The 27,799-nt window shown below is 49.9% G+C and overlaps 2 protein-coding genes across 2 annotated transcripts; both read left to right on the plus strand.

Annotated features, from left to right (window-relative positions):
- The first annotated feature begins 2,869 nt into the window (after window positions 1-2,869).
- On the plus strand, window positions 2,870-8,882 carry CD207 (CD207 molecule). Its single transcript, XM_006066649.3, has 6 exons — window positions 2,870-3,003; window positions 3,101-3,217; window positions 4,588-4,962; window positions 5,522-5,673; window positions 6,295-6,413; window positions 6,895-8,882. The coding sequence occupies exons 1-6, from the start codon at window positions 2,928-2,930 to the stop codon at window positions 7,043-7,045; spliced, it is 990 nt and encodes a 329-aa protein (XP_006066711.1). The 5' UTR covers window positions 2,870-2,927; the 3' UTR covers window positions 7,046-8,882.
- Window positions 8,883-11,387: 2,505 nt separating this feature from the next.
- Window positions 11,388-26,807, plus strand: CLEC4F (C-type lectin domain family 4 member F). Its single transcript, XM_006066648.3, has 8 exons — window positions 11,388-11,591; window positions 15,135-15,234; window positions 16,053-16,169; window positions 16,473-16,568; window positions 18,343-19,461; window positions 24,232-24,383; window positions 25,683-25,801; window positions 26,397-26,807. Exons 1-8 carry the CDS (start codon window positions 11,571-11,573, stop codon window positions 26,539-26,541), a joined length of 1,869 nt encoding a protein of 622 aa, XP_006066710.3. The 5' UTR covers window positions 11,388-11,570; the 3' UTR covers window positions 26,542-26,807.
- Window positions 26,808-27,799: the final 992 nt, after the last annotated feature.

Genomic DNA, 27,799 nt, shown 5'->3' on the forward strand with positions numbered 1-27,799 from the left:
GGCATGGTTCTCACTGTTCAGAGACTGGCAGGGAGTTAGCTAACGTCAAAGCTTAGAGCAGACCGTAGGGCAGGCCTGGATGGTATTTGGAGAGGGAGGAAATGAAACAGAATGAAAGGGACATTATCCTGTGACTCAGCTTCCTTCCCAGCACTTGGAAAGTATGGTGTGGAGTCCTCTGTGGTTCCCTCAACTGGTCAGAGAAACAGCTCCTGTTTGAGGCCTACAATGGCACCCCACTCCAGTACCCTTGCCTGGAAAATCCCATGGACGGAGGAGCCTGGTTGGCTGCAGTCCATGGGGTCGCTAAGAGTCGGACACGACTGAGCCACTTCATTTTCACTTTTCACTTTCATGCGTTGGAGAAGGAAATGGCAACCCACTCCAGTGTTCTTGCCTGGAGAATCCTAGGGACGGGGGAGCCTGGTGAGCTGCTATCTATGGGGTCGCACAGAGTCGGACACGATTGAAGCGACTTAGCAGCAGCAGCAGCCTGCAGAAGGAGCTGCAAGGGGCCTATAAGTGCAATGAACTGGTCAGACAGGGAGGTGGGATCCTCTCAAATATCAAAGGCATCAGAAGGCCCTGTAAGTAGAGTTATTTCCTTGGTTCTGATCATTTAGCCTCCAACCTTGGTCCCTGACACCAACCTGTTCTCCAACTCCACTGGCTCAGAGTCAGCAGGGCCAGGTCAGCTTTCTAGTCCTGTGGCCGGAGTTGTTAAGCATATTTGGATAAGATTTAAAGTCACTCTTGACTCATGCTTTTACAGTTGGAGGCTGTAGAAAAATGCAGTGGCTTCCAAGAGACAGATTCCAGTCCACAGGCTGGAATTTCAGAGTTGAGTCATGATTAGCCATCACCATTTCCATTCATTTCTCTTTCATGCGTCCATCCATCTTCCACCCATCCACCCATCCTTTCATACATCCATTTTCTCTCCATCCATCCAACCATCCATCCATCCAGTTATCTGAACTTCCTTCCTTTTCTCTTTCCCTTCCTCACTTCCCTCCTCTTTTTTCTATCTTCCAGGAAATATTTGTTTAGAATATGTTTTGTACCAGGTTTCTCAGATTTGACAGACCTCTTCAAAGTATGAGAGGCTTCCCAGAAGAAGACCTAGTCCCTCAGAGAGGGGCACTGAATCAGCTGCTCTCTGCCCTGAGCATCTCCCATGAATGAAAGAACAGCTCCTGGTCTGATGTTGCAGATCCTCCCCACTTTGTCTGAGGCCCTCACAAATGCAGGAGGCAGAGAGGAGAACTGAACTCTTACATGTACATTTGAATCTCAAGTCCCATTTTATAAAGGGATACTGGCTTCCCAGGTGGAGCTAGTGGTAAAGAACCTGCCTGCCAATGCAGGAGACTTAAGAGAGGCTGGTTCAATCCCTAGATCAAGAAGATCCCCCAGAGGAGGACATAGCAACCCACTCCAGTATTCTTGCCTGGAGAATCCCATGGACAAAGGAGCCTGGCAGGCTATAGTCCATAGGGTCGCACAGAGTTGGACATGACTGAAGCGACTTGGCACGTATCACCTAAGATGCCTTAACAACAGAAAGTTGAACATTTTATTGCAGTGGTCTCCTTACTGGTCTCCCTGCTTCCAGATCCCCCACACCCTGGTCTCTGCTTCCAACCATGGTCAGAGTGATCTTTCTTCAATGTTCCTGTCCTTGTCTCTCTACTGCCTAAAGTCCTTCACTGGCTCCACATCACCCAGAAGCCAGAGTTAAAGCTCCTTAACATGACCCAAAAGGGTCTTTATGATCTGACTCCAAGTGCCCCCTTAGCCCATGCCCTCCCCACTCTAGTCATATACTTTACACTCCAACAGTGCCAAACCACTTACAGCTCACCAGGCACACCATGCTTCCGAATATGCTAATCTCTCTACTTGGAACTTCTTACCATGACTCCAGTCTCTGTACTCCCTTTGATTTGTGCACATTCTTCTATCATTAAGTTTATCACCCTGTATGTTCCTGCATGTTCATTTGTGTCCGACTCTTTGTGACCCTATGGACCACGGCCCGCCAGGCTCCTCTGTCCATGGGATTCTCCAGGCAAGAATATTGGAGTGAGTTGCCACGCCCTCCTCCTGGGGATCTCCCTGACCCAGTGATCAACCCGCATCCCTGGTGTCTCTTGCATTGCAGGCAGATTCTTTATCACTGAGCCACAGGGGACGTATTGTCATTTATTTGCTCAGGTCTTTCTTTTCTGGCTTCCCTGGTGGCAGAGACAGTAAAGAATCTGCCTGCAGTGCAGGAGACCCGGGTTTGATCTCTGCATCAGGAAGATCCCTGGAGCAGGGAATGGCAATCCACTCCAGTGTTCTTGCCTGTAGAAATCCATGGATAGAGGAGCCTGGTGGCCTACAGTCCCTGGGGTCCCAAAGAGTCGGACATGACTGAGCAACTGACACTTTCACTTTTTTTTCTACTAGACAGAATCAAAGGGAAACAGAACTCAGAGGGGAAGGAGGAAAATGACACAGGATGAAGATGGGTGAACTGTTTGAGTGTAAGGGCCATGAGTTATTCAGCTCCGTGGCTCAGTCCTGGTATAGTGCCTTGTACACCGGAGGCACTCAACATGTATTTGTGAGGTGAAAGGATGGCTGGATGGATGATGGATGAGGGCTGTCTTATAAGAGAGAAAGCTTAGCCTGAGGACAAGATGGTTAAAATGTCCATGTAATAGATACCCAGAGAAAATGATGGCCTCTTCTTGAAAAGCCAGACTTCTGAGGGGTGGACTGAGCTGCAACCTAGGACAGGCAAGGCACCTAAGCCAGGAATGGGGAACTTTGGGATGACGCAATGAACTTCGGGGGTCATTTCCCTTTTCGTCTAGATAAAAGGTCTTTGGGGAGACAGCTGTCTGGGAGCACCTGTGCCACCAGGGTGAGTGTGCAGGATGAAGACTGCCGACAGCGAGGTCCTCGACGCTCACTTCACGGTGGACAAGCAGAACGTCTCCCTTTGGCCCCCAGGCAAGCCTCAGCCTCTGCTCAGAGCCTGCTCGGGGCTCTGTGGCCAAGCTTGCAGTTGGCTGCTCCTTCACCAAACGCTCTCCTCTGCTTCCTGCAGACCCTCCTCCCAAGACGTGTCCGTCCCAGGTTCTGGGGAGACTCCTCACGGTCCGCGCTGTGGTCGTCTTCCTGACGCTGGTCACGGTCACCTCTGTCCTGCTGCAGGCCATTCTCTGTAAGTCCCCAGCTTTGATCTGGGCTCGGTCTTTCCCCAAGGCCAGGGGTCCTTCCCCTCTCTGGTGGTCTATCCTGCCTCTGGCTTTTCCATGTGTCTTGCTTCCCCCTCTTTCCATGTGCAGTCAAAGAGTCCTCAGTAAGACCAGCTGCTTCTCCTTCCTTTCCAGTTCCGGGGAGATGTTCCTGACTGGGGTCAGCATGCCTGTGCTCAAGGGTGTGCTCTTTCTTCCCAGGAAGTGCTCATCCCATCTTCATCCTGGGTCACTTTTCTCCTTCCTCTCTGAGCTCTGTGTCCCTTTGATTCAGAGCCTTGTGGAGAACCCCCAACAGTGAGCATAATGATTGCTGACCCCATGAGGGGTGGGGTCCCAACTGTAGCTTCATCCCCAACTGACTAGGCCAGGCTAGGGTTAGGGAACAGCTCCCCCCACCCCACAGGGCCCTTTCATGCTCTCTTCACTCTCCTGCTCCCACAAAGATCATGCCAAGGGAGATGCCCTACTTCTTCACTGGATGTGTGACTTATCTTTCTTCTTCTTCCTGCTTTGCCAAGCCCAATTGGCCTCTGCTGCTGGTAGAAGCTTCTTCCTCTCATTAGGTCTCCGGATAGCAGACAGAGGGAACATCTGTCTTCTCCTTTCAAGGCCCCAGGACACATTTGGACTTGGACTTAGAGGCTCTGAGTAGAATCTCCCCTGCTTTGAGTCCACTGGTATACTTTTGGTGTCTTCTGTGGCCTGAGCCTATAGCCTGAGCAGACAGTGACAGCGGGTAGGACAAGGGAAGGGGAGAAGTGGTTTCATAATTCTCCCTTCTCGTTTTCTCTGGAGAAGAAATCACTTCCAGACAAGAAGTCTGTATGGCTGGCCCCTCCGATGGCCATGAGGGACCTATGGGCAGTCATGGTGGGGACGGTGCTTCCCTAGCTGATGGGCACCGTGGGGGTCTCTGGAAAGAGAGGGCTGGGAGTCAAGTGATGGGGCCCAGCGTGATGTGAGAAGGATGACAAGGGGGTGACTGAAGGCATCTCTTTACCAAATGTGCCCTGAACATGCAAAGGAAATATAGGACTGGATTCTAATCCCCTCTTCTGCTTACCTATGAGAGCCTCAAACAGAGATCCCATGATTTACCAATCTTTGCACGATCTGCATCTATCAGAGTCCCTGGCACATGGAAGGTGTCCATTCTATGTTTGTTGAATGAATACATTATGACCGAATAGAGGGTAGGTAACTGCTCCTTGGGCTGGGTCCTTGGGAAGCTTGAGCCCATACCTTGCCTCCCCTTCCTTTCATCACCCTGGCAACACCCCACTCCAGTCCCTGAGGGTCCCTGCAGCTGACCTCTTGACTTCCTCAAATTCAGATCCCTGGTTTATGGGCACAATATCAGATGTCAAGACCAATGCCCAGTTGCTGAAAGGTCGTGTGGACAACATCAGCTCCCTGAGTTCTGAGATCAAGAGGAACAGAGGTGGCCTGGTGGCAGTTGGCAATCAGGTCCAAATGGTGAACACCAGCTTGGATCGCATAAGTTCTCAGATCCGGAGGTTGGAAACAGGCCTGAAGGAAGCCAGTGCACAGCTGCAGGTGCTAACAAGTAGTTGGAAAGCAGTTGATGAGTTAAATGCCCAAATCCCAGAGCTAAAACAAGATTTGGATAAAGCCACTGCTTTAAATGCAAAGGTCCGGGAACTCCAGAGCAGTTTGGAGAGTCTCAGCAAATTGCTTCAACAGCAAAGTAAGTGACTCAGAAAAGAGCGTTTCAAGTTGGCCAGTGGCCCGTGGGACCTTATCAACCTCAGGCATGATGCCATTGGGCTGGTGTGTGTGGAGGAAAGCATGGGCATGGCTGGAAAGTTAAGAAGAGAGGGCTCAGTACTGGAGTTGGGGAGGACTTGGGGGCTGTTCAGGAGAAAAGGGACCTGGGACCAGCCAGGGCTCCCACACCAAGCCATAGAATATGAAGACATTAGGGAGTTTCTCTGTCTGGGTCCAAACCTCACCATTTTCCAGCAGTTCCTGCCTAGAGCTCAGGGGCTCAGACACTTGTGATGGTCAATGGAGAGATGGATTCTTGATTCATCCTCTCTCACTCTCCCCTCTCTGAGCCCAGAGACTCTACCAATCTCAGACTTTCAGGATCTGAGGGAGTGTCCCCAAGCTCCTACCCAAGGACCAAAGGACCCCAGAGCCCAGCCCCATTCACTCTATATCTGGGATCCTGCTCAAATACTCCCACCCAGCCAGCACCAGAGAAAGCAGGAACACCAGCGTTCACATTTCATCCTTGTTCCCAGAGGACATTCTCCAGGTGGTTTCCCAAGGCTGGAAGTACTTCGGGGGGCACTTCTATTACTTTTCTAAAATCTCGAAGACCTGGTACAGTGCCCAGCAGATCTGTATATCGAGGGACTCCTACCTGACCTCAGTGACCTCAGAGCGTGAACAGGTGAGTGCTGTCCTGTGGGCACTAGGAAGGGGGTATATTGGTAGCTGTATCAGGCAACATGGGCAATATGATGCTTCAATGACAAATATTCCCAAATATCAGTAATTCTTTATGATTACCTCTCACTTACACACTACATGTCCAATAAGGGCCAGCAAGGAGTTTTGCTCATTGTGGCTACTTAAGGGCTTAGGCCAGAGGAGATTTCATATCAACATATGTTTCCACAATTGCTGAGGTAAGAAAAGGGAACGTGGTACGTTGTATGTTGGCTCTTAAAGCCTGGAAACAACACATTTCATTGGCCAAACAAACGATGCAGTATTTGTAGCTTCAAAGAGGGCAGGATAGTGCAACCTTTCCATGTGCCCAGAAAAATAGAAATATTTGTGAATAGCGTTAATGACACCATCTAACCCAAGAAGTCCTCTACCTGGTGAGACAGAATATTAAACAAGCTCCTTTCATCTTAAGTGGGCCAGCAGAGTGGGTCAGAGTCAGAGTCAGGATGGAGTCCCAACCCTGTGTCTGTGGGTTCAGGGGCTGTGGCTGAGGATGGGTGAAGATGCCCAGAGAGACACATGCTCCGATGCCTCATCTCCGCCTACTGTCTTTCTGTAGGAGTTCCTCTACAGGACAGCAGGCGGACTTCCCTACTGGATCGGCCTGACCAAAGCAGGGAGCGAGGGGGACTGGCACTGGGTGGATGGCACTCCGTACAACAAGGTCCAGAGTGAGAAGTAAGTCCTGAGAACCCGCTGTCCCAGGCTGCTTTCTTGGGCTGGGTCCAGGGCACGAAGAGTCGGGGGAGAGTCCCACTGACCACAGAGTTTGCCATCCTTCCTGTCCTTGATCAGCAGGAACATTGACCAGAGATCTAGCTGATCTCTGCCACTGGTTGGCTGGGGAACTGGGGACAAATCCACGGCTACTCCATGCCCTATGGGGTTTGGCAGCATGGCCATCCACTCAGCTTTGGCAGGGACCTCATTCTAAATCTAGGTCTTTGCACTGTGGGTTCCTATAGGGCCTTGAGAGTGGGCGGGCTGGGGTGGCCCTAAGTTGGGGGGAGATTGCAGACTCAGAGGTTGACGGATAACCGGTCCCTTTCCTCTCAGGCATGGAAAAATTTGCAGCCCTACCACCCCAGACCGAAACTGGGGTTGAAGTCGCTCATTCACTCACTGGCAATGCATTTTGCTTTGTTTTTCCCTTCGGTAGGTTCTGGATTCCAGGCGAACCCAACAACATTGGGAACAATGAACACTGTGTCAACCTAAAGACGTCCTCACTGCGGTCATGGAATGATGCCTCCTGTGACAATACATTTCTTTTTATCTGTAAGCGGTCCTATAAACCATCAGAACCATGACCGGACTGGCCCCTGTGCCAGCACTTTAAGCTCCAAAGCTCATTGAATTCAAGGAAATGCTCCTCTCTCCTTTGTCCTCCAAGGTGATTTTGAACCTAATTTTTCATGCTTTAAAGTTGTCCTGAAGGCATCCCAGAGTCCATCTACCTTGGCTGGGAATTCTCTGGTCCCAGAGTGGATATCCTTTCCGCTTCAGCTTCAAAGGCAGATGAAGTGGAAAGGATATCTTGGGTTTAAATGCAGAGGTGAGGGTGGAGAGAATAAGTTTGCACTGCTCCAGTGAGATGGACCAGGATACAGCATCTGGGGCAGGACCCTGGAGGGGTCCATCCCTTTGGAGAAGCCTTAGCTTTACTGTGTGAAATTTGTGTACGACCACCCCCGAGATTCTCCGGAGACCGAGACTCAGGGCGTTTCCAGTTGACATCCCAGAATTCCCAGTTGCCTTCCTAAGTGTTCTCAGTGGAAGAGCTCTGCTTTTGGTAGGCCCTATTCATGCCATCTACCCATGGTCCCCTTCTTCCTTATCCTCTGAGACCTGAGCCCCTTCCTCCCTGGGATAGGTTTGACTGGTTCAGGTCAGAGGCTGGATGGAAACGTGTCTCTGCAGACCTAGACCAGTATCCACGTGCTTCTCTCTACCCATCACTTGCTGGGTGCTCCTCCCCGGGTCCCAGTCTGTTTGCCCAGCTCCTCTGCCTTGTTCCCTGGGCCTCCTCTTCTGCATCTCCTCTCTTCCCAGGGGTCAGGGGAAGCGGCCTTCAGTAGAGAGGGCACCCCAGCTTCATTAGAATAAAATGCTGCCTGGGAACTGGCCACTCTCATTTTCTTCCTGGGGGTACAGGTGGATGTATGGGGTGGAGGGAACATCTGCTCCACTGGATATGAAGTTCTGGGGTGTCCTCAGGAAACAGGGGTTCAAATAACAGAAAGTCCCAGCCCTGGAAATGCCATAAAACATGAGCAGTACTTATCTTTGGTTTTTACTGAAATGCAGCCAAATAGGACTGCAGGGTCTGGCGTGTCACCACCTTCTGGGTGGTCTTTCTTCTTAGACATTCGCGGACCAGCTTCTGTTCTCTGGCTTTGCACTGGGTGGGGAGATGCGTCAGGTCTCCCATTCTTCACAGAGACCCTGATCGCAGCCATCAGTTCCAAATCTGCCATGCAGGGGCCGAAGCAGGAATCCAGGCTGCACAGACAGAGCGGAGCAGAGAGGAAGCAGAAAGGGGTACTCTGTGAACGCATGGCAGGCTCAGCAGAGCAGCCCTCCCCTCCTCAGGGTCCTCGTTAGGTGCCCTCTTAAGGGTCCTGGGGGGAGGATGTTTTTCTTCAATGACTGTGACCAGCAGAGTGGTGTTCTGGTTGTGAAGAGGTTGAACTGGAGGGATATTAGGAGGAAGCTTGAAGGAACACGGGGCAAATGGCCTTTTTAAAAATATGGTGATGATGAGGAATGAACAGTTCGTGATGGGGTTCATGTGAGAGCATTTGCCCAAAGCTCCAGGGGCATCTGAAGTCTGGGGGTTGGGGCACATCAGGGGAGTGCAGACCGGCGAGCACGCAGAGTAGGCTGTGTGGGCACAGAAGGCATCTGCATCTTCTCCAAGAAATACTTGGCTGTTCTTACTCTTCATAATTTGAAGTAGCAAATTACGGGAGAATATTATTTCTTCCCAGTGTCAACTACCTGCTCAGAGCACGAGCTGATGGAGACATGAAATACAAGTCGTAGGCTCAGAGCTGCCTCTAGGGAACTTCCCCATTGTGTTTCCAAACCTGACTCTGCTTTCCATCATACTGTTGCGCCTGACCTGTTAGTCACCATGTCTGGGCTGCCGTGTTTTGTGTGTTCTTTTTAATTAAAAAAAAAATTAAAAAAAATTTCCTGGATGATTACATTTTATTCACTTTTTGATGTGGTTTTATTCCATTTTTTAATTAATTTATTTTAACTGGAGGATAATTACTTTACAATATTGTGATGGTTTTGGCCATGCATCGGCATGAATCAGCCATGGGTGCACATGTGTCCCCCCATCCTGACTGCCCCTCCCACATCTCTCCTCACCCTATCCCTCTTGGTTGTCCCAGAGCGCTAGTTTTGAGTGCCTTGCTACATGCATCGAACCTGCGCTGGTCATCTATTTTACAAATGGTAATACACCATTAAATAAATGTTTAATTTATTTCTTTGCTTTTGGCAGTGCTGGGTCTTTGTTGCTGCACACAGGCTTTCTCTAGTTGAACGGGGCCTACCCTCTAGTTGAGTGGGCTTCTCATTCAGTGGCTTCTTTTTTTGCAGAGCATGGGTTCTAGGCACACTGTGCTGAGCTGTGCTTAGTCGTTCAGTCATAGACTGTGTGACCCCATGGACTGTGTAACCTGCCAGGCTCCTCTGTCCATGAGGATTCTCCAGGCAAGAACACTGGGGTGGGTTGCCATGCCCTCCTCCAGGGGATCTTCCCAACCCAGGGATCGAACCCAGGTCTTCTGCATTGCAGTCAGATTCTACCATCTGAGCCACCAGGGAAACCCAAGAATACTAGAGTGGGTAGTCTATCCCTTCTCCAGGGGATCTTCCCAACCCAGGAATTGAACTGGGGTCTCCTGCACTGCAGGCAGATTCTTTACCAGCTGAACTACCAGGGAAGCCCTAAGCTTCAGTATTTGCCGAGTACAGGCTTAGTCGCTCTGCAGCATGTGGAATCTTCCCAGACCAGGGATCCGACCCGTGTCCCCTGTGTTGGCAGACAGATTCCCAAGCACTGGATGATCAAGAAGTTCCTGTGCTGCTGTGCTGAGCAACATGTGACCCTGCCCCACACTCCAGCTTCCTCCCCAAGGTAGGCACTTGTCACTAGGGCAGCGGATTCAAAGGCTTGCATTGTAAGACCTAAAATTTCACTTATTGCCAGGACAATTTTTGGGTCTTACAGGGCCCTCAAAACCTAACTATGGGTTCCCCCACGCTCACCAGATGTGTTCCCTGACCTGGCCTGTTCCCCTTGACTGGATCAGCTGACCTCCACCCAGTTTTCAACCTACTGGATTCCTCTAACCTGCCAGTACAGAAACTATTCAAACAAGTCAGTCAGATCCTCTTGAGAAACCAGGGGCACCGTATCCTCTTGTTGCTGCAAAGCCTGTCTCCCATAGCCCTTGCTGGTTCCCTCTGGTTTCGGGGGTAACCCCCATGTGGCCTGGCATGGTATCTGGTGTCCTCCTCCAGACTATGACTATGTGTGACTAATAAGATGCTGTGGGTCTTATCTGTCCAGTGTAAGATGCCATGCGTTTGGCCATCTTGTACTATCTGGAACAAGAAATGCCTCCCTCACTGCTATGGGCTGATTGAACCCACCCCCTCACAATTCTTATGTTAAAATCCTAATCCCAATGGGATAATGTTAGGCGATGGAGCCTTTTGGAGGTAATTAAGTTACCAGAGTGAAGTCCTCACGATGTGATTAGTGCCCTTATAAGAAGAAACTGAGAGCTTGCCTCTCTCTGCTTTCTGGGTTTACAACAAGGCTCTCTGCAAAACAGAAAAGAGAGCTTCCCCAGGAACTGAGTCCACAGCATCCTGACCTTGGATTTCCCAGCCTCCAGAACTGGGAGAAAGAAATTTCTCTTATGTGAGCCTCTTAGTTCATGATGTTTTTGTTATAGCAGCCTGAATTTACTGAGACACTCACCATTGCGGTAAATAAGAAGCGATCAGAACAAGGCTGGAGAAGGCAATGGCAACCCACTCCAGTACTCTTGCCTGGGAAGTCCATGGGGTCGTGAAGAGTCAAACATGACTGAGCGACTTCACTTTCACTTTTCACTTTCAGGCACTGGAGAAGGAAAGGGCAACCCACTCCAGTGTTCTTGCCTGGAGAATCCCAGGGACGGGAGAGCCTGGTGGGCTGCCGTCTATGGGGTCCCACAGAGTCGGACATGACTGAAGCGACTTAGCAGCAGCAGCAGCAGAACAAGGCTGGTGAGGAATCTCTGGTTAGTTCTGATGTGAAGGGAGGTGTGGGACTATTTGACCACTTTTCTAGGAAAAAATTTGAACCTGGAAACACCTGGGGATTGAAGCAGTTAACAGAGAGAAGTCAAGCTGGAAGGCCCTGAGTTAGAGGAAGGCTGGTGGGGTCACCATGGGGCACCTGCAGAAACTCGAAATACGCAGCAGCTGTGAGGCAGAGAGGCAGAGCACACAAGGAATATATCTTGCAGAGAAAAGAGAATGGTGCAGAGGTGAGGGTAGGCGAGACATAGACCGTTGAGCAGCAGAGTGAAGGCCCAAGAGCCTGGCTGCTGAGGTTCCTGACGCCACCTTAGCTGCAGCCAGCCCTCCTGACACTTCTGGGAGGGGCCCGCCAATCCCAGCTGATCACCCTGTGCTGTCAGGGGTTGATATGGAGGATCGAAAGCTTCTGGGGCGTCTGAAGCTAAGGAACTGCATCTCTAGGAAGACAGCCCTGGACCACTCGGCAGAGACAGGGAAAACCAGTGTGAGAGGTCCCCGCCGATGAGTGGCTCTGGTGTTAAGGTATCAGATATCCATTTGACTTTTTCTGGCCAGAAAGAGAGAAATACTCAGCAAAGATGTAGTAACTTCTTGGTGCTTCTTCCTGCTGGCAAGTGATGCTCTTGTAGGAGAAATGAAAGCTGGGAGCCTGGAGTGGGAAGGGCTTGGGCGCAGGGGAGGGAGTCAGAGGAGGAGTCATGCTGACCAGGCCTGGAGGACTATGACCCTTCCCACCCCAGTCTCCATCCTTACAGCTGAGCAAGGGTTCTCTAAAGTTCTGCTTTGGAAGCTCTGTCAGCTTCTCAGTCCCAGGAAACAGGTCCTGAGTTAGCTGATGTGGGCCCTTCCTGTATGTGGGGAAACAGAAACCAAGGCAGGTCCTCTCTTTCTGCTGCCACCCTGGACGTCTGACAAGCCTCTTGAGGGTTCCTCTAGCAGCCCCCCTCCCACATGGACACTCCTGGGGTTTCAGGCAGAGCTGTTGACTGACTACATTTTCCTGTGTCTTCTCCTCTCTCCTCAGCTTTCAATTGCCAGGCGGTAGCAGGCTGGTGGATGGTGGATCTGCATTCTTCACTCACACATACACCACCCAAAAACATACACGCATATACATACATATGCACACACTGCACACATATACACACACATACACATATACATACACATCACATACACATATTCACCTGCAATATACACATGTGCTCAGTCACTTCAGTCATGTCTATTTGTGACCCCATGAGTATCCTGCCAGGCTCCTCAGTCCATGGGATTATCCTGGCAAGACTACTGGAGTGGGTTCCCATGGCCTCCTCCAGGGGATCTTCCTGACCCAGGGGTGGAACCTGGGTCTCCAGTGGCTCCTGCATTGGCAGGTGGATTCTTTACCATGAAGTCACTTGGGAAGTCCATATGCACATAGATACACAGGGGTATGGACACATACACACATCCATATAAACACACAAATATACACATATATTGTACACAACACACATATCATACACACACATACACACACACACACACACACACACACATTACTGTGGCATCATGAGCTGGGCATAGGCAAGCCCTCCTCTCCTCACCCTGCAGACGAGCTGTGCCCCTGGCTGGCGGGGGCTGTGTTGACACTGGCCATTCATGACCCAGGCGGGACCCAAGTTGCTCTCCCGGCCTGGCCACAGGAAGAGGCACATTCAGCCTGGCTTCTCTACCATGGAAGCTGGGCAGTGGGCTTCTTGGATGATGCTTGGGGCCCTGTGGGAGGCTGACTCCAGCATTTGGGAAAATGCTGTGGGAATAGGATGTAAGAGCTGAAGGTGAAAATGGGAAAAAGCAACACAATTTGGATGGAACAATCCATTTACAAGGTAACTGACATCTCGTAAATGGCCCACTGGTGAGATAGGAGACAAACACATAATTAGATTTTTATGTGTTAAAGAAAGTGTGATCCATTTCAGTAAGACGGTAACCCTTTGAAGTGATGGGGGAGCGAGCACTGAGAATCTACTGTCCTCCTCAGAGCTGACTTCAGGAGGGCTGTCTTGACCAGCCAGGGTGGGTATTGATTCTGCCTAATTGGTCACCCCACGGGGGTAGGGACCTGGGGGCTGCACAGCTCCCCTGGGACACCTCACTCCTAGGTCTTGGCCCACAAGCACAGGAACCCCCTGACACAGTGTTTCTCCTGGGAGTTACAGGTCTCATGGTAAAGCGGCACATTGGCTTATATAGCAGTTTTGGCGGAGTCAGTCCTGAACCTGATCAGCTCAGGGAGCACAAATCCAATCACCTAGGGGTGAGATCTTGGATCAAGCTGGGTCCTATTTGGTATTTTCTGACATAACTTTTGACACCAGATGTGTGGTGTTTTCTGCTGCTGCTGCTAAGTTGCTTCAGTTGTGTCTGACTCTGTGCGACCCCATAGACAGCAGCACACCAGGCTCCTCCATCCCTGGGATTCTCCAGGCACAAACACTGGAGTGGGTTGCCATTTCCTTCTCCGGTGTCTGAAAGTGAAAAGTGAAAGTAAAGTCGCTCAGTTGTGTCTGACTCTTTGCAAACCCATGGACTGCAGCCCACCAGGCTCCTCCATTCATGGCATTTCCCAGGCAAAAGTACTGGAGTGCCATTGCCTTCTCCAGGTGTTTTCTGAGACCAACCAGTTCTCTGACATCAGCTGAGTGTCTACAGTTCAATTCAATTCTGACACTCAACCATGGAGTGAGTTAGAGGCTCAGTCCCACAAGACAGCCCCAACTTCAGATACCTTGTGCAAGCAGGGTCTCCAAGTGACCACACTTCTGCCCAGCAGACTGCAAATCTGGGGAACCCCATGACCCTTCCCAGCTTGATAATTCACTAGAATGACTCACAGAACTCATGAAAACACTATACTTACCATCACAGGTTATGATGGAGGATAAAAACAAAGAGCCAGATGAAGAGGAACAGAGGGCAAGGTGCAGAAGGACCCGGAGCCTGGGGGGTCTCTGTCTCCATGGAGTAGGGGTGCAATACCCTTTTGGGTAGGTGGGTTGGGTTTGTTTACCAGCCAGGAAACTTCTTGAAGCTCTCTTGTCGTTTATGCGCTCTTATAACCCAATGAGAGAGGTGAGGAAGCTATATGGAGAGGCCGATGGCACCCCACTCCAGTACTCTTGCCTGGCAAATCCCATGGATGGAGGAGCCTGGTAGGCTGCAGTCCATGGGGTCGTGAAGAGTTGGACATGACTGAGCAACTTCACTTTCACTTTTCACTTTCATGCATTGGAGAAGGAAATGGCAACCCACTCCAGTGTTCTTGCCTGGAGAATCCCAGGGACGGGGGAGCCTGGTGGACTGCTGTCTCTGGGGTCGCACAGAGTTGGACATGACTGAAGCGACTTAGCAGCAGCAGCAGCAGCAGCAGCAGAAGCTATCTAGTGGTCTGAGTCTCCTCATCAGCATGAATGCAAATGTGGTTTAAAAAGGTTAGTTTTGGATAACAAAAGACACGCTTGTCACTCAGAAAACTCCAAGGCTTTTAGGAGCTCTGTTCTAGGGACTGGGACAGAGACCAAATAAGTGTTTTATTCTGCTATAATTCTTTTCCCATCACTGCCACTCTGAGTTCCTGAGTGGGCAGAGAGTCACCTCAGCCCTTCCCGTGACCTGCAAACACCTGCTGCGCTGAGCCTGCCTCCTCCTTACTAGCCTCCTGTTACTTAAGAGAGTCTGAGGCTGGAATTAGGACTCAGCCATGGGTCACGAGGATGTTTTTCTATGCAAAGTTGAGAAGGAATCCCTAACTCCCTTTTAAGTGGCTGGTGAAAGGTGTCTGTGACTTTGGGGCCAAGGCTAGTGTTTGAGGCTACCGTGGAGCGCAGGGGTGGGAGGTTGGGGCTGAGGGAAGAAGGAGGATGGGGGTACCAACTGGCATTTGGGAGCCTTGAGGGGAAGGGCCCAGATGGGGCACTTCTGCAGAGTCAGCAGCGGGGGAAGGCAGAGTTTGTAAGGACTGACTCGGGAGCATATAAACCCGTATCGCAGCTCCACTTCCCCACTGCTGGTTCACAGCGTGACAGGGAGCTGCTCTGGAGAATGAAGGAGGCAGAGACGAGAGCTGACCAGGTCCACTTCTGCACAGAAAACCAGAATGTTTCCCTGTCCTCCCAAGGTGAGAAAACTGAGGCCTCGGCCTGTCCTCAGCATGGAGGGTCCGGCCTGCTGGGCTCTGGCCCCCCACCATCTTCCTCAGCCCTTGCCTGGCAGGCTCAGCACTGGCTCGGCTTCCAGAATAAACAGGTGGGGCTGAAGGTGGGTCAGGCAAGGACAGAGTGCCTGTGGCCTGCACCGAGGCTTTGCGTGAAATCTCCCCTGACCCTTTTCCCTGGGGGGTGGCAACCTGGCAAGAGAAGGAGAGTGAACAACGAATTCAGGGGGACCTGGTTTGAAAGCCCATCTCTGCACTCTTGGGCTGGCCCCATGAGGCCTCAGGGACTCCGGGCTGTGGTCTCTCCGTTCTCTGTATATTCAGCCAGCAGACTCCCAGGCACAGCCCTTCTTAGGACACCCACGTCAGCCTGTGGCAGCAGCAGCCCCAAGGGCTGTGAGTGTCGCTGCGGTCATCATTCAGGCAGCAAAGCTGGCCCTGAGCCGCTGAGGTCGGGGTTCCTGCTGTGTGCCTCCCTCCCCAACTCCCTCCCTCCTTTCTGCTTTCATTCAAACAGTACCTTTGTTGTCTTCCATTGTGCCAGGTCTGTGCCCTGTGCACGCCCTCCAGGCTCAGGCTGGTGGTCTTTTCTGAGCCTTCTGTTGCTACCACAGCTTCCATGAGCCCTGGTGCACGTTCCCAAGCTCCCATTGCCTTTCTCCAGGGTGAGTGGGACAAGCATTCTCAGTCCCATGGGACAGGCCAGGAGCGTAAGCCTGAGGGGCTGCAACTGTCCAGCCCACACGGCAGTCTCCTCCTGGATCCTGGCTTCTTCCCTGCAGGACTGGACCCCGTGGCAGTGGTTCCTGCAGCCCCCAAGATGCCCCGGCGTTTGCAGGCCACCCTGGCCTCTTTGGGTGTGTTTTTGGTCTCCTGTCTTGTAGTTCTCTTCATTGTGGGTAAGTTCCTGGGTGACCTGAGCCCCACTGACTTTCTCTCCTTCCTGCACACAGGCCCTAAAGAGCCCTAGACACCTCCCTTCTACTCCCAGGGGAGTCACTCCACTTCCAGTCCCAGGCCCAAACCAGGGCTTTCCTGGGACCCAACCAAGGTCATTGTCCAAAGGGAGGTTCCCAAGAGATGAGGTGGGTGAGGGGAACTCTGAGGGGGTCATGGGGCCATCTCCTCCACCTCCTTCTGGAACCTTGACTGAGGGTGGGGCAGCCTGGGGATTGTGCTGATGTGGAAATGGGGTATCTCAGCTCTACAGCACCCAAGATGTGCACTCGAGACATCTGCTTACTTCCAAGAGTTCCTGGGAGACAACCATACTGGGCAGTTTCTCAAGGAACGCGACTGTGAGTAGCTGCAGCGGGGGAGGGGAGGGGGCCAGGACCTTGGATGCTCAGACCCCAGGACACATTTCTTCCTCCTCAATGTCCTCAGGCCCCTAAATGGTTTCTATTCTCCTCACAGAAAGCCAGTATCTTTCTTTTAAATGGCTTTATTTTTTGAGGTACAATTGATGCATAATAAAGTATACATATTTAAAGCATACAACCTAAGTTTTGTCAAATATAGAGATGCATGAAACATCACAATCAAGATAATGGACATACTCAACCTTCTGCCCCCAAAGTTCACTCCTGCCCTTGGCCATCCTGCCTCTCTCCTCCTCCCTTTGTTCCTAGGCAACCACTGATCTGCTTGCTGGGATACAGATGGCTTGACTTTTTTCTAGAGTTTTATATAAAGGGATCTAGAGTATGTACTCTTTTTTTGACCTTTATCAGTCATGTGATTTACCAACATTTTTTTTTAGTCTATGGCTTCTCTTTTCATTCTCTTAACAAGATTTAAGTTTTGGTAAAGTCTGATTTATCCATCTTATCTCTTTTATGGATTGTCCTTTTGGTCTGGTATCTAAGAAATCTGCATATACCAAGATTACAAAGACATGCCCTCAAATTTGCTTCTGGAAATTTTATAGTTTTGGGGTTTTACATTTAGATCTATGATTCATTTTGAGTTAATGTTTTGAATAATGATGCAAGATATGGACTGAAGTTCATTTTTCCTTTTTGCAAATGGGTGTACAGTTGTTCCAGCACCATCAGTCGAAAAAGTTATCCTTTCTCCTTTGTATCTTTGTTGGAAACCAATTGTCCATATTTGTGTACATTCTCTCTTCTGTCCCATTGATTTAAGGCCCTCCTGGTCTTACCTCAGCACAGTGGCTCAGGTCTCACATACCTACCTAGGCAGAGCTTTAGAAGTAGGGCAGGAATCCTCCACAAAGGGTCTCTGCTTATTCGGGTCCTTCTCCCTGTTTCTGAAAGGAGGCTAGAATGGGCGCCTCACGCCGTGAATGTCTGAGCTCACATTCTAGCTCATGGGTGCACAGAGGGTGCAACTGCAGGGGGTTTGGTGGGATGCTGCAGAGTTTCCTTGAATGACGCAATGACCAAAGCCTTTCACTAGGGTCTCCCATGTCCTCAAATGGTTCGATAGGGACCCTTGCACAATGTGGCCCTGGAGGTGCCATTGCAGTTCAGGGTTCAGTGTCGTCGGGGGACTTCCACATAGCTCTGTGCATTGAGAAGAAAATTTCCTCCATGGGTACCTATTTTATTTTGTTTCTGTTTTCTTCCCCCCATGAAGTTGTGATCAGAAAATATCTATGTTTGTGGCCTACATAGTTTTTAGGAAGTCACAATTGTGAATCAAGAGGTTTCATGCTTGGTGTACAAATATAGCATAGGAATAAACATGGGTTTGATTCATACCTGTTGTCTTTCCGTAATGACCCATTAATATCTAATGGTGAAACTTCAGCTGAATTAAACATAAACAGCTCTCAGTGATTTAATCAGTTATTTTCAAGTTCAATCACGATGGCAGAATAATCCAGTAGGCAAGTATTTCAATCCTTCTGCTTCCTGGTTCACTAAATAGACCTTTATTTCGTTTTTGGCTTTACATTCTCAGGTGGTCCAGCCCCAGGGCTTGGGTGGTTATAGGCTGCTTGAGGAGAGCTCAGGGTTGTGCTGCAGATATTTACCTTGGAGATTTTAAGAACGCTTCCCTACATGATGGGCCTCTTTGGCTGCTTTCTCCATTTCCTCCCTCCAGATCCCTACCACTCGGTCAGGGTGGCGGAGTTCCAAGAGGCTGTCCAGTTGTTTAAAGGACATATGGAGAACGCCAGCACCTGGAGCGTGGAGATCCAGCTATTGACATGCAGAGTGGACAATGTCAGTTCTCAGATGCAGATGCTCGGTGGTGATCTGGAAAGTGCCAGTGCTGACATCCAGATGCTAAAAGGCCTCCTGAAGGACACCAGTGCCTTGAGTTTCCAGACCCAGCTGTTAAGGAGTTCCTTGGAGGAGACCACTTCTAAGATTCAGAAGCTACAGGGAGATCTAGAAGAGGCAAATGGTTCAAATTCCCAGATCCAGGGTTTCTTTAAAAGCAGTTTAGAAAACACTAGCATCGAGCTCCTTGTGTTAAGCAGAGGCTTAGAAAATGCCAACACGGAGATCCAGGTGTTGAAGGCAGGGTTAGAAACGGCAAACGCTGAGGTCCGATTGGCAAACAGTAGTTTAAAGAATGTTAATGCCCAGATCCATGTTTTAAGAGGTGATCTGGATAGTGTCAGTGATTTAAGGGCCCACCATCAGGTTTTAAGGAGTAGTTTGGAAAGCACCACTGCTGAGATGCAGAGGTTAAAGGGAAGTCTGCAAAATGCAAATGCTTTAAACTCTCAGACCCAGACCTTTGTAAGAGGCAGTTTAGACAACACCAGTGCTCAGATCCAGGTGTTAAGAAGTCATTTGGAAAGGGCTGGAGGTGAGATTCACTTGTTAAAAAGAGATTTGGAAAATGTCACTGCCCAGACCCAAACAGCAAGCAGTCGCCTGGAGCAGACAGATGCCGAGATGAGAGTATTAAAAACAGAGCTGGAAAGTGCCATTGCCTTAAGTTCCAGGATTCAGGTGTTAAATGGTCTTTTGAGAAATGCCAGCCAAGAGATACAGACCTTAAAACAAGGAATGAAGGATGCTGCAGCCTTACAGTCCCAGACCCAAATGTTAGAGAGAAGTCTGCAGGAGGCCAGAACTGAGATCCAGACATTAAGAAAGGATTTGGGGAACACCAAAACACTGAGGACAACAATCCAGGAGCAGCAGAGAAGCCTGGAGTCCTTCCGCACAGCCTTGGCTTCACAGGAGCAGCTCCAGAGGAACCAAAGTAAGTGCAGGGAGGGGGCTGGGGAGGGCAGAGTCTCCTGTCCCTTCGGCCTCTTGCTTATTTCAACATGCATCCCCGGGGAAGGAGTGTGGGTGCTCGAGAGGTGCTAGATCCAACCAAAGGTGATGTAATCCCTGCTTACTCTCTGACCAGAGTGACAAAACCTACATCTGGGAAACAAATGCAGTCTGTCCCTATGGTGTATAATAGGGACAGAGTGTGCTAGCAGGGCCAGACAGCCTTATTTCCAACTTTTGACTAGCCCAGATGCTGTGGTTTTTCTTAAGTTGTTCACTTTCTCTGAGCTTCCCTTTTCTCACCTGCAAAGTAGGGAAAATAATACTTGCTCCCCAGTGAGGATCAAATGACTTAACACACATAAAGCATTTAACAAAGTACAGCATTCCTGTATACATCTGTCAAAAATTTCCTGAGGCCCTAGGATGTGTCAGGATCATAGAGATCAACAAAATGTGATGCCTGCCCTTGGAGAAGGCAATGGCACCCCACTCCAGTACTTTTGCCTGGAAAATCCCATGGACAGAGGAGCCTGGTAGGCTGCAGTCCATGGGGTCACTAGAGTCGGACACGACTGAGTGACTTCACTTTCACTTTTCACTTTCATGCATTGGAGAAGGAAATGGCAACCCACTCCAGTGTTCTTGCCTGGAGAATCCCAGGGACGGGGAAGCCTGGTGGGCTGCCGTCTATGGGGTCACACAGAGTCGGACACGACTGAAGTGACTTAGCAGCAGCAGCAGCCCTTGAAGCTTATAGGCGGGTGGAGCAGCCTTGCACAAAAGGCCTGAGAGGTGCAATGTTGGGAGTAGGTCTAGAAACTGGGGGGTGGGGAGGAACAAAAGAAAGGACAAGAAGGGGTCTTCTCAGGGCTGATGTCCTCTGGTGCCGACAAGGATCTTCCAAGGAGGGAGGCAATTTTCTGGAGGATAAAAGATCAAAGATGCTTCAGTGGGAATTTGGCCTTTGAACTGAGGCCTGAAAGATGAGTTGGTGTTTTCCAAGCAGATAGGATAAGGGAACAGCAGGTCACAAGCATGGAGATGTGAACCATGAAGTTTAAGAAACTTCTGGTAGTTCTGTCTGACTGGACCATGGCCAAGAGGGCAGTTGAGGAGACACAAGCCGAAAAGACAGTAGGTAAGGGTCAGAGCAGTGGCTTTCAAACATGTAATCCCAGCATAAAATTCATTTTACATCATGTTGTTTCTTGTTCAGTTGCTCAGTCATGTCCAGCTCTTTATGATCCCATGGACTGCAGCATGCTAGGCTTCCCTGTCCTTCACCATCTCCCAGAGTTTGCTCAGACTCATATCCATTGAGTCAATGATGCCATCCAACCATCTCTAGTTATAATTATGCGTCTCTCTCACACATATACACATTTCAAAAAGCAAAGCTTTTACCACATGAATGCACTCATATTTTATTATCTAGTCTCCAAACTCCCTCTCCCCACAATAACTTCAACAAAATCCACCAGTGGGTTGATGACGGCAGTTGAAAAAACACTGTGAGAGAAAGGGAGGCAGCTCTGCAGAGACACCAGCTAGATGCGGAATGGCTCTGAGTTTGGGTTTCATCCTTTTGGAAATGAGTATTTGTCAAAGAATTTCAAGGAGGCTGACTGGATGGGTCTATAGACTGAGACAGGGAATAAAAGGAGAAGACAAGCTGTGAGGTTTGAGTGTGTTGAATCTGAGATGCCATGGGGGTATTCACGTGGCCATCACCTGTAGGCTGTCGGGGGTGTAGGAGAGTGGTCCTGCTGCAGACAGAGATGTGGGAGCCCTGGGTACGCTGGTTCTGGTTGTGGCAGTGGGAACGCAGGAGTTTGCATGAGATGAGATGCTTCGTGAGAAGGAAGCTGAGGGTGGAAACAGGAAGTCAACTTTTAGGTGGCAAGAAGGGAAAGAAGTGTTTTTGAAGGAGACTGGAGAGGGCAGTCTCAGAGGCAGAAGGGGAATTAGGAAGTGTGCAGTTTGGGAAGTCAAGGAAGGAGACCATCTCATGAACAGTGTGCCTGGTTCTGGCAAATGTCTAAGAGCCCCAGGTAAAGAAGCCAGTAAGCACACACTAACTCTGGGCAGTTAGCAGGTCATTGGAATAAAGTTTCAGTGGAGAGTTGTATGTGGCCTGGAGACCAGACCACAGTCAGTAGCAAGTGAGTGAGAGATGAAGGTGCCCCAGTCCTTCAAGGGCCTTGGCTGAGAACAGAAGATGAGGCTGAGGTGAGGGATATGGGAGGGTAGAAGCAGGGATTAAAAAACCAGCTGTGCCATCCATACTTATATCTCAAAACCTACATATTAATTGCAGACATGGCAAATATTGAAAAAGAGAAAGATGAGAATATGATAACTTGTGTTTCTGTAAAAATGTCTCTTGAAAAAATAACCACTGCTAATATTTTGGTGAAATTCCTTGAGGCTGACAAATGAGGGGCTTGGGAGACAGCACTGAGCGCCTGCTCTGCTGTTTTGCTCTGTCCCTGTCTGTCTGTTGGAAGCCTGGAAGTCTTCCCTTCTTGACACGTCTCCCACGCCCCCCTGCTGCCCTCCCCACTCCCTCTGCCTTGCTCCTGCTTTGGTAGGGACGAATGTTTCTCCACCTTGGGGCACACTGAAATCACCCAATGAGTTTTTATAAAACTGAAGCCTGGAACCCACCTCCAGAACTCTAACTTTTCTTTGGGAGGGTAGGCGCTTGTTCTGGGATGCAGCCTAGCACCAGAATTTTCTTTTAAAAATTCCTTTTAAAATTTCTTTTAAAATTTCCTTTAAAAATTCTTTAAAAAAAAATTAGGTGGTTCTAATGGTCAGTCAGGGCTAAGAACCATTAGTTTAATTTCTTTTCTTAAAGGGCCAAACAGTTGATGTTTTGAGCTTCTGGCTAAACAGTCTCTGTTGCAACATCTCTACTGTTGTAATGATTAAGCATCTGAAGACCATCTGTCAACTGAAGGGCATGGCTGTGTTCCATAGGTATACAAATTCTGTAAAGTAACTATCCTTCAATTAAAAAATAAATAAATTTAAAAGTAAAAAAAAAAACAAACTTCATTTGTGAAAAGAAGCTGCTGGCAGGCTGTAGTCTGCCAATTCTTGGTTTGGACTGCTGTTTCTCAGACTTTGGAGTGTATCAGAATCACCTGGAGAGTTTGTTAAATGCAGATTGTCAAAAAACAATTCTGAATTCAGCTAGGCTGGGGTGAGTCTGAGAACTGGCATTTCTACCAAGCCCAGGGTGCTAATGCTGGTGCACCTAGGACCACACTTTGAAAAACCCTGGTTTACACACTCACCATCTATCATTCAAACATTTGTAATTGCGTTGTAACTGGTGTCTCTCCCATTAAGATTGCCTTCTTCTTGTTCAGCAACCACACCATCTTGAGGCAAATCTGAGCATAGTACGATCTTTCTTCAAACCCTCCAGGGCTTCCCACTGTTGCCAGGAAAAAATCCAAACTCCTTCACACAGGATGTATGATTTAGCACTGGTGACCCTGTCCACGTTCATCTCCCATCCTTTGTGCTTTGACTGTGTCTGCGCGCATGCTCAGCTGCTTCGCTTGTGTTCAAGTCTTTGTGACCCTACGGGCTATAACCCTTCAGGCTCCTCTGTCCATGGGATTCTTCAGGCAAGAATACTGGAGTGGATTGCCATGCCCTCCTTTAGGGGATCTTCCCTACCCAGGGATCGAACTTGCATCTCCTACATCTCCTGCATTGGCAGACAAGTGCTTTATCACTAGTGCCACCTGGGAAGCCTGTGCATTGGCCATAAAGTCCTTGAACAGATTAGGCTGCACCGTGCTGTTTCACACCTTTGTGCTTTTGCAACGACTCTCTCCCCCACCTGGAATTCTCTCCTTGCCCATCTGGCAAACTCTTCCTCCGTCTTTGAAGACTCAGCTCAAATGAATCCTCACCTAGGGTCCTTCCTGAGCCCTGTTTCCAGCTCAGCTGAAGGAGATCACACCCTCTTTAGTGCCTCTAACATGCCATGGTTTCCAGTCAATGCATCTTCAATACCATTTTTTATGTCTGTCTCATTTGCTGGACAGTAATTCCCTTGAGGGCATGAATCATGTCTAATAGATCTTTGTATAAAGGCTCCTGATTCATAGAAGTTAAGGTATATTGAATAAAAGAATACATGAATGAATGAGTCTGTTTTGGCACCATTTCAAGGAGCTGTGATTAGGAGGCTGTTAACAGAGTGTCAGGACAGAGGGGGATGAAATAGCTGAGGGAATCGGGGCTTGTGCTGATAGGATGAGCCATTAGGGCCTGAAATTGTGAGGTCAGGCAGGGGATGACAAGGTCCCAAGTGTGGTTCTTGGTGTGGTCAGCTGAAGTAGATGGAGATGAAGTCAACGGAATGAGTGAAGATACAGGATGGCTGTGAACGCTCCCAGGGAAATGAAGGGGACCAAGATGCAGGGGACAAGCAGGTGGTAGCAACGAGTTGGGAAAGTGAGTAGTACAGCTAGGAGACAAGAGCCTTGAAAGGATATGGCCAGGTAGCAGAGCTGTCTGAATACCCCTGGGTGATGGAGCCAGATGTCCTGAGCTGCTCCTCTGCTCTGTTGGGTCGTGGGCTGGGGGTGCAGCCTCCCAGACTGTGGCCCTATAGCCGAGGGCATCAAGTGTTGCAGGGGCTTGTGACCCTCAGAGGTTAGTCCCTGGAGGGAGCAGGATCTACAGCCAGCTCCCTGTTCTCTCTCCTTCCCCACCTTTGCTCCAGATCAACTTTTCCAGCTGTTCCTGCAAGGCTGGAAGTTCTACAGTGGGAGCTGGTATTACTTTTCTTCTGCCAAGAAGACGTGGCAGGAGGCCGAGCAGTTCTGTGTGTCCCATGGAGCCCACCTGGCCTCGGTGACCTCAGAGGAGGAGAAGGTCAGAGCTGTGAGCTTGGGGTGCTGCTTCTGGGACTGATGTGGGGTCAGGGGCTTTGTGCTTTGGCCTTCCCCTCTTGGAGTGGGCATGGCAGTCCTTCACGTCTCCTCTGTCAGTCAAGGAGCAAATATTTATTGAATTCTGATGAACATCTTGCACCGGAGGTATAAGCACTGACAGCAAACCCAATGTCCTCAGTGAATGAGGGAGACCCCAGAGGGGTCAGCAGAAAGGAAGGGCAGAGGGAGGGGCACCAGGTAGCTGCGCTCAATGTGCTGGGTGCCTCCTTGCTTCCCCATCCCCTCGTCTTCCTCTCAGGCTTCTTCTCTAGTTGTCAATCTTGATTTTAATGTCAGTTCATCTCATGGCTATGGAAGGCCCATGAGCAGACAATCCAGGCTTCTTGGGAAGGCCAGACAAACGTATGAGTTTGAGGCCATAAAGACAGCTGAGCACTGAAGAATTGATGCTTTCAAATTGTGGTGCTGGAGAAGACTCTTGAGAGTCCTTCAGACTGCAAGGAGATCAAACCAGTCAATCCTAAAGGAAATCAACCCTGAACATTCATTGGAAGGACTGTTGCAGAAGCTGAAGCTCCAATACTTTGGCCACCTGATGCAAAGAGCCAACTCATTGGAAAAGACCCTGATGCTGGGAAAGACAGAAGGCAAAGGCGAAGGGGACCTCAGAGGATGAGATGGTTGGATGGCATCACCGACTCAACAGACATGAATCTGAGCAAACTCTGGGAGATAGTGAAGGACAAGGAGGCCTGGTGTGCTGCAGTCCATGGGGTTGCAAAGAGTAAGACACAATTTAGCGACTGAACAAGAGCAACAAAGGCAACAGAGCACCAGAGTGGCCCGTACGCCAAATGTTCTTATCCGAATTTACTGAAGTTATTGACAAGTACCCACTGTACGTTTGGCCAAATTTAACTTACAGTCATACTCATCCCTTGGGGTTTTCCTGAGACTGTTCTTGTCTGTCTGTCAAATGACATGCTATTTTGTAAAACGCATCTTAGAAAACCATGGCCAGGTCTGTCTTTGTCCCAGGAAAGCCACACTCCTCATCAGGTAACCATGGAAGAAGCTGAACTTCCCCAAGGTGACCTGTCTGCTGCCCTAGCTCTGGAAAACCAGGAAACCCGTGGTGGGGGGTGGGAGTGCAGCTCCTGAAGAGTGGGCTTCATGCCACTGGGACTGGGGAGAGCGCGGCATGGATTCCTCTTCCACGTGGCCTGGTGGGCAAGCTCCTCACACGAGCTCACTGCCACACACTGCGTTTTCTCCACAGACATTTCTGATGCAGTTCACGAGTTCTGTTTACCACTGGATTGGCCTCACTGACCGCGGTACGGAGGGCCACTGGCGCTGGACAGATGGCACAGCATTCGATCGTGCCAGGAGCCGTGCGTGAGTCCTGCCTCTCTGTCTGGTGCCATCTCAGGCGCTGTCTGGGACAGATCTGCCTAGAGACTCTGTCCTGCGTGTGTATCCCCGTCCAAGAAGTGTTAGCACTGTGTGTGATCTATGTGTATGATGTGCGTGTGTGATGTGTGTATACGGTGTATGTATATTTGACTGTGCGGGTGATGTGTGTGGTGTGTGTATGATGTGTGTGTACACCAGCATAGCTGTGATCCTTGTCTGGACCCCTTCACAGGGGCATCAGAATAAGACAGGTCTTGAGGCTGGCAGGCACCCTGCAACTGGGTCTTGCTGTTTGGATTTTTTTTTTTTTGCCTATCCTATACCCTACCACATAGGCCTCGGCCCAAGGGGCCTTGCCCCCATCTGAAGGCACTAAATATGAATTCTGGTGGGGGGGACTTGTAACTTTAGACACACTTCCCATTACTGAGAATGGAGGACAACCTCAGCAAAGCCACCCTCAGGGCACCTGGGGCCACCAGGGGTTTAGGGACCCATGTCACTTCAGCTCGTCATGTCACAGCAGGGGGAAGGGACTCTTCCTTCATCAAGCAGAATGAAGCCCTCTTGTTGCCAGGTTTTGGGCTGAGAATCAGCCGGACAACTGGCAACATGGTATTGGGCAGTCGGAGGACTGTGTCCAGATGCAGCAGAAGTGGAATGACATATCCTGCTCCGCTCTCTGCCGCTGGATCTGCAAGAAGATTGTGGTCCAGCTGTAGCCCAGGGGCAGGCGGGACTGAGACCCTTCTCCACGACGCCTTGGGAGCCACTCAATCCACTGGTTCGCTGGGGCCTTCCATTCAGCCTTTGCTTTTCCTGACCTGTCCTCTTGAAAGAAATCTTTCGAACATGTTCACATCACGTGACCCAGCATGACCAGCAGCTTCTCAAGGAAGAAAAAGAGACTTGTTTCTGTATGTCCCCTCGGCAACCAGCGCAGGCCTGTCAGATGGCGGCTCCTCAATAAATACTCCGATGAACCAAAGTTTGGACTTGTCTCTGCGACAGCCACCAGGCTCACTTCTCCCTGCTTTGGTTCTCCTTCCCTCAGGGTCCCTTCTGTTCTGAGATAAGGACGTCTTTGTTTAAGGGCTTTATAGCTAGGCCCTTTCAGTTGGTGTGTTGCAAACAGCAGAGGTTTACCACGAACTATGATGACTGGGCAGAAGCATATGCTCCCAGAAGTCACAGCCGCCCAGGCGTTCCTGGCACTTCCTTTGCTGGAGACGGGGCTGGAGCTGGAATTTTCCAAGCCCTTTAAAGTCACTCCCCAAACTCATTTCTCCCAGGTGGCTGACTTTACTTGTCTTCAGACTGTTAATTCTCAGGGACGTTTCTCTGACTTTTTTTGCCCCCACTCACCCTTCCAGGGACTCAACTTTCTGCCAGCTCAACTTAGAATGAGAATTTCTAGAGCAAATATTTTGCCTCAAATACTGGGGTCCTGTCCTCGACACGGCCAGGGAACCCGAGACACATTTCTAGAGTTCTTTCTCTGCATTACTCTGCATTACTTTATACCCTGGCCTTTTTGGGTATGTTCATGGTCTCCTGTCTTGTGGCTCTCTTCTTTGTGGGTAAGCTCCTGGGCGACCTGAACCCCACTGACTTTCTCTCCTTCCTGCACACAGGCCTCAAAGAGCCCCAGACACACACCTTCTATTCCCAGGGGGGTCACTTCAGCTCCAGTCCCAGACCCAAACCAGGGCTTTCCTGGAGCCTGCCAGGACACTTCATAGAGTTCTTTCTCTGCATTACTTTATACTCTGCTCCCAAATGCTAGAATGTCGGTTCAGTCTCCCCAAACTTACATCTTTCTTTCCTCAGCCTAGTGTGACTGCCACACCCTGTGTGGACCCTCCGCCTCTGCCCAGGGGTCTGGAAATATCCTCCAGGAAGAAACCCAGGAGGGTCGTGGGCTTAGTCAATCAGATGCCAGTTTCGCTCTGCCTGTTATCCAATGTCTGATAACAATAG

This window comes from Bubalus bubalis, chromosome 12 (genome assembly GCF_019923935.1).
Source record: "Bubalus bubalis isolate 160015118507 breed Murrah chromosome 12, NDDB_SH_1, whole genome shotgun sequence".
Taxonomy (NCBI): Eukaryota; Metazoa; Chordata; class Mammalia; order Artiodactyla; family Bovidae; genus Bubalus; species Bubalus bubalis.

Excerpts from the sequence above, each read along its gene's own strand:
- CD207 (XM_006066649.3), top strand. The coding sequence starts at position 2,928 with ATGAAGACTGCCGACAGCGAGGTCCTCGACGCTCACTTCACGGTGGAC. Across the intron at positions 3,004-3,100 it reads CGTCTCCCTTTGGCCCCCAG|ACCCTCCTCCCAAGACGTGT; the intron begins GCAAGCCTCAGC and ends TGCTTCCTGCAG. Across the intron at positions 6,414-6,894 it reads AACAAGGTCCAGAGTGAGAA|GTTCTGGATTCCAGGCGAAC; the intron begins GTAAGTCCTGAG and ends TCCCTTCGGTAG.
- CLEC4F (XM_006066648.3), top strand. The coding sequence starts at position 11,571 with ATGAGTGGCTCTGGTGTTAAG. Across the intron at positions 15,235-16,052 it reads TGTTTCCCTGTCCTCCCAAG|GACTGGACCCCGTGGCAGTG; the intron begins GTGAGAAAACTG and ends TCTTCCCTGCAG. Across the intron at positions 16,569-18,342 it reads GTTTCTCAAGGAACGCGACT|ATCCCTACCACTCGGTCAGG; the intron begins GTGAGTAGCTGC and ends TCCTCCCTCCAG.